This window comes from Olea europaea, chromosome 10 (genome assembly GCF_002742605.1).
Source record: "Olea europaea var. sylvestris chromosome 10, O_europaea_v1, whole genome shotgun sequence".
NCBI classification, from domain to species: domain Eukaryota; kingdom Viridiplantae; phylum Streptophyta; class Magnoliopsida; order Lamiales; family Oleaceae; genus Olea; species Olea europaea.
Genome location: NC_036246.1, coordinates 43,407,384 through 43,413,344, shown reverse-complemented (window position 1 = coordinate 43,413,344; position 5,961 = coordinate 43,407,384). Strand labels below are relative to the sequence as shown.

Genomic DNA, 5,961 nt, shown 5'->3' with positions numbered 1-5,961 from the left:
TCACGTGGCAAGGTAACGTGTTCGTTGGGAATGAATTAGGCAATCATATGAAAAATTCAGGAACAATTTGATCTTTTATAAAAGTTGGAACCAACTTGCTAGTCGAAAACTAAGTTGGTACTAATACTGCAAATATTTGGCTTCCAAGCAAATCGTTTAAAATACTCAAAACCTAAAATGTCAAGAACCATAGTGGGTCGGGGTTTGTTGGGAAGATTCGGCCACTTATTAATTATATCAACTTAAATTTGTCATTCAGATCGATTGTTTGATTATCTCACAATTAGAATTTTGAAGCCTCATTTTGCCTCTATTTGTCTTATTTTATAACAAAACTCTTTAATTTTCATACTCATTTTCAATCACACATTTATACAATAAAATATTTTACACTTAAACTCAAATTTTTTTCAAATTTTTAATCGAATATTCTTCAAAAAAAAAAATAGTATTCAAAACAGCTCAGGAGATTTAAAGGCCATCAAATTTGACTTATAAATTATTTAATAAAGCATTTCAATTTGCACTTTCTAACTGAAAACAGAGTACAAAAACAGAATGGAAGCAGTTAAAAACGCAGGCACATTTATTGATTTCAGGCTCAACTCCCCCCATTTTGCTGTCTGATTTTTGTATTGTCGAAACAGAATCAATGGAAAACCAGAACGAAACGATGTCGCAGCATCTGCTATCGGCATTCTTGAATGTGTACTCCGTGCTGAAATCTGAGCTCCTGAATGACTCTGCTTTTGAATGGAGTGATGATTCTCGTCAGTGGGTCGAAGAGGTAAGTTTGTCCTTCAAATTTTTGTTCTTTCCAATTGTGTTTTATCTAGTTAATTTCCATGGTCGATCAGGTTGAACCGGCTGGTTTAACGTGTTTCAACTCTTTCAAGTGTTTGATAGCAATTTTTAGACTATAACAGACTAATTCTTGGCAGAGACGGCCCTGAGGTGTACTAGTTGATCGAGTGTACAGGGCCTTAAAATTCTAGGGGCACAAAATTTTTTTTTGTTATAGCTATATATTTACTTATAATTAAATATTTATATTAATTTTAAAATATAAAATTTTTATTATTATGCATCAGATATTAAAATTAAGAATAATGTGACTAACTAATTATAATTTTCTTGAATATAATATTTTTAAATAGTATTCCTACAGTAAATAATGTGAGGGAAAAGGGAAAAGTCGAAAAGAGATCAGGTCGGCCACAGAATTGAGAGAATAAAGAAAAATTGAGCAACCGCCTTTTTTAATAGTCTTTTTGGAGAAAAGGATTAAAGAAACCAACCATCTTATCCAATTGCTTCAAAGATAATTGAGGCAGAGAAGAGAGAAACCAACCGTCTTTTTGGATAAATCGTCTTTTTCTTCAGTCATCTTTGATCTAGCTCCAAAAAATTGCTCTTTTCTTTAGACAAATTAACCTCATCGGATGATGTTAATTTGAAAACATGTTGTGATCATCTTGATAATGTTTTTAAGACATGTAAATTTTTGCGATCTTGATGATGAAAATTTATTTCAAGAGTTAAAAATTTTGTGAAATCTTTTACCAAAAGAAATAAAGACGACTTTTGATACATGACTTATTTGAAAAGATTGGATTGCTTTCCGAATACATGTATTACTTATAGAATATTATTGACATACTGTGGCATCTGTTGAAAGAAGCTTTTCAAAATTGAAAATTTTAAAATCTTATTGGCAATCAATCATATTACAAGAATGATTGAATATATTAGCTTTGATATTTATTGAGCAAGACTTTTTAGAAAATATTGATTACGAAAGTTTAAATAGTAAGTTTGCTTCTAAAAATACGATAAGAAATTTTTTTACATGATTTGTTACATTTCAAACTTTACACTTGACCTGATACATATATTTTTTCAAGGTTTGTATATGGAATTGGACGAAGAGGCTAATGGTTTGAATGGTTCTTTGTCGATAACATATGAATTTTGATTAAGATTGAGTGATACTTTTGAGCTTTATTTATGTTTTCTTGTTCATGTATGTAAAATAAAATAAAATATCATATTTTTGTAATGAAATAATATTATTGAAATGTTTTTTTTTTTTTTAAATATGTTTTAGTTACTTGAAGGGAGCATCATTTTAAAATCTCACACGGGGCATCCAAAATCTCAGTACCGGCTCTGATTCTTGATTTTTCTTGTTGCACCAGTCGGACATGCTGTTTCAGTTCATGGGACTCCTAACAAGTTAACAACCCACCATTTCTTATAAAATAATTTGTAATTAAGGAGCTTAATTATCCTTGTTTTACTAGAAGAATGAAGGCTCCTTGTCCCAAAATATAAAGTATTAAAAAACAATATTTTCATTTCACCTGCGGGGTGGGACTAGAACTGGTAGGTTAAAATTTAGAGATGGGTTAGACATGGATTTTGGGCTGAGCTAAGTTTTTGTACAGCTATTGATGCCTTAAGATTAACTTTTGAGATGAACCAGATAAGAGTTTGTAGTAAAGGATTCATGTACTCGACCCAATATTAACGGGAAAAGGACTTTGTTTGTCGATGATGTTGTACTTATTTGTTAGTGCTTATTGTTTATGCAATGCTATTATTGATTATTCGTAGTTTCTGATGTGATCTTTTATGTGTTTGTGGCAGATGTTGGACTACAATGTACCTGGAGGTTAGTTATGAGTGAAAAAAAACTGAATTTAAAGTATTTGGTATACTATCCACTATAGCATACCAAACGTGTTCAGCATTACATGCTAATAATTGCGATAATGCGTTGTTATTTCCAGGAAAGTTAAACCGAGGAATGTCTGTTATTGATAGCTACAAGTTGCTAAAAGAAGGCAAAGAGCTAACCGAGGATGAAGTTTTTCTTTCTAGCGCTCTAGGCTGGTGTATTGAATGGGTAGGTCGAAAGTGGTTTATGATGACTTCTTTTTAGCTGCAAAAACAGCTTCCGGCTTTGGCTGTTTTTTTGCAGCAGGATCTAAGCTACATTTTTCCATAAAATTGCAGCTTCAGGCATATTTTCTAGTCCACGATGATATTGAGGATGGTTGTCATACGAGACGTGGTCAACCCTGTTGGTTTCGATTGCCCAAGGTTCGTGCTGAAAGTGAATTCTCTCAATTTTCTATCTGAATTTGTCGAAGGATTTGTCACCAAAATCGTATCTTCTTGACTGATTTTCATGTTTTAGGTCGGTCTGATTGCTTTAAATGGTGGAATCATACTTCGGAACCACATTGCTCGAATTCTCAAGATGCATTTCAGAGAAAAGCCTTATTATGTGGATCTAATAGATTTGTTCAATGAGGTATACCGACAATTGAGGACCCTGATTAATCATTTTTCATGTTTACTTTAGATATGCTAAATTTGATTTGTTTTGGGGCTTTTAGGTCGAGTTCCAAACAGCTTCAGGACAGATGATCTTTGGGTTTTTGATACCCAATAAATCCCGGGCTATGATGTTAACGTGGGTTAATATTATTTCATAGGCATAGGCCGATGAATGAAATAAGTCCAACAACCAAGTTCATGAGCTACACCCGGCCCAATTGTATTCCTTATGGATGGCTTGAATCTTAGCCCGCTTACCCCTTTAGTGGCCCAACTTAAAGCCTAACCCTAGAGTATATATATGAATATAACCCTAGCCTCTTTATGATGATGATTGTGTGATTTTGAGAGAAGAAACTAGTGAATCCCGGCTGCCCTCCTTTTGTGTGAGAAAAAGGTGTCCAGAAATGTCCAAAACGCTTGTATAACGTGTGCAATTGGTAGTTCTTTCATAGTATACCTTTGTGGTGTCTTCTCCTAGCCTTTGTGGCGATAAATCATCATCCCTTCTTGTCCTACGTGGGTAAGATTGTATAGCAACCAAGGTGAATCAATTTGGTTGTGGTTTGGAGCCGTGTGGATTGGTTGTTGGTAGAGAAAGGTACGTTGGACTGAGCCTGGAAAATCACCGTTTGAAGATCCTTTTGAGAGAGCTTCCGCAACATGATCGATTTGATTACAACTCTTGAAGGAGAAAAAGATCTATCAAAGTACTCGTTGCAACTGTGAGTCCGAGAATTTGTAAAATCTCGTGTGTTTACGCAGTTCGGAATTATGCAATGTGTTTCAGCATTAATAAATAACATCCACTTTCCATAATTCAATACCCAAAATGTCTTGTAGTTTCTGATAAATTAATTGAATTGCTTGAATTATTGCAGTCATCGGCGCATTGTTCAGTACAAGACAGCCTACTATTCATTTTACCTTCCGGTGAGTGACAAATCTGTCATTCTACTAATCCATGTTGTCAGGAAAATCATGTTATTGAATTGAGACAGTGTCTAATTCCTGATGTTTACCCAGGTTGCCTGTGCATTGCTTATGGCTGGTGAGAACTTAGACAACCACGTTGTTGTCAAGAACATACTCATCGACATGGGAATTTACTTTCAAGTACAAGTAAGTCCAATAAACTTGAAATTTACTTTTAAGTAACTTTTTTACTAAACATGTTTGATTTTTTGTAGGAGTTACTTTTTAAGATTTTTGGTACAAAATCTTACTGACAACAATACTGTCAAGAGCAATTTCCTAATTCGAAAGCTAAGAGATAGGCCGAGAAAATAAATGAAATAAATGATAGTTTCCACATTTTCCTCAAGTTTTTGGAATTTGATTAGAACGATGAGACGAATTCCAGTTTAAAATTTCATAGAATAATGTTCTCTACATTTTGAACAACTATGAGAATTTTGTTCATTTTAACTGTCACTAAATGTCATTCCTTGAGAAGTATACAAATAATGCCTGCGGATTGGCATTCAATTTCTGTCATTTCAATTTATGTGGTGACAATAATTGCACGCGACGGATTTTTAGTTTTCTATCCTTGGCATAACGTGTTTTCTATTTATTTAGGATGATTACCTAGACTGCTTTGGAGATCCTGAAAAGATAGGGAAGGTGAATTCCTGAATTTTCCATTTCTAACGTCGAAATATTCTTAAAATTTCAACACAGTGATTGCCATTAGTTCTTACTTCATCGTGATGCCTCATCAGATTGGAACGGATATTGAAGATTTCAAATGTTCATGGCTCGTTGTAAAAGCCCTGGAACATTGCAATGAAGAACAAAAGAAAATTTTATTTGTAAGAAGCAAATTTAATTTTATTGTATTCTAACAATCTGTTCATATCTGACGAAAAAATGTATTAACATCTGCATTTTTATTACCAGGAGCATCAAAAGTTAAAGCACTTTATAATGATATTGATCTTGAAGGCGTGTTTTTGGAGTACGAAAACAAGAGTTATGAGAGAATAACGAGCTCAATTGAAGCTCATTCGAGTAAAGCAGTTCAGGCAGTGTTAAAGTCCTTCTTGGGAAAGATATACAAGAGGCAGAAGTAAGGGGTGTTTAGCATATGGAAAACCCTTGTGGTACATAAGGGTTGGTACATTATTGTGTGAGGGTATGGACACCATTGTGTACCAACCCTTATGTACCCATAGACCAACCCTTAGCATATATCATTGAAGCAAGGGAGGTTTAGATGAAGTTAAATAATCCCAATATATATAGTGATTTTTATTTGTATTCTAGTTGTTGGAGGAAAATCAGTTGCCTGGATTCATGTTTGTATCAACCTGTTATTGTGTTCATGGTTTTCAACTCCATCGTCTTGGATTAATTATATTGCATGCAACCCTTTTCTGCCACCGCTTTGAGTTGTGGTGATAAGGTGCTTTAGCTTCTCCTCGAGTTAAGAGTAGTAGGAAAAGAGGAGATATCCTATTTGAAAGCTAGTTATTCTCAATAGGGTGAGAGGGAGTTTTTCCAAGGAGAATACATCCCGGTAAGCTCATCCAAAGAACGAATCTCCTCTCCTCGGCCTCTCTCAAGTACTTGGGGGAAAATCCTCGGTAGACTCCCTAGAGTGTCCCCCCCCCC

General features: G+C 34.4%; 1 protein-coding gene across 1 annotated transcript; it reads left to right on the top strand.

The window, feature by feature from the left end:
• Positions 1–535: 535 nt before the first annotated feature.
• LOC111402795 (farnesyl pyrophosphate synthase 1-like) lies at positions 536–5,730 on the top strand. Its single transcript, XM_023031128.1, is given in 11 exon segments — positions 536–787; positions 2,650–2,674; positions 2,793–2,908; positions 3,019–3,105; positions 3,203–3,319; positions 3,405–3,431; positions 4,009–4,070; positions 4,227–4,278; positions 4,372–4,467; positions 4,927–4,971; positions 5,070–5,730. Coding segments are annotated over 11 exon segments (1,113 nt in total). The 5' UTR covers positions 536–652; the 3' UTR covers positions 5,421–5,730.
• The last annotated feature ends 231 nt before the right edge of the window (positions 5,731–5,961 follow it).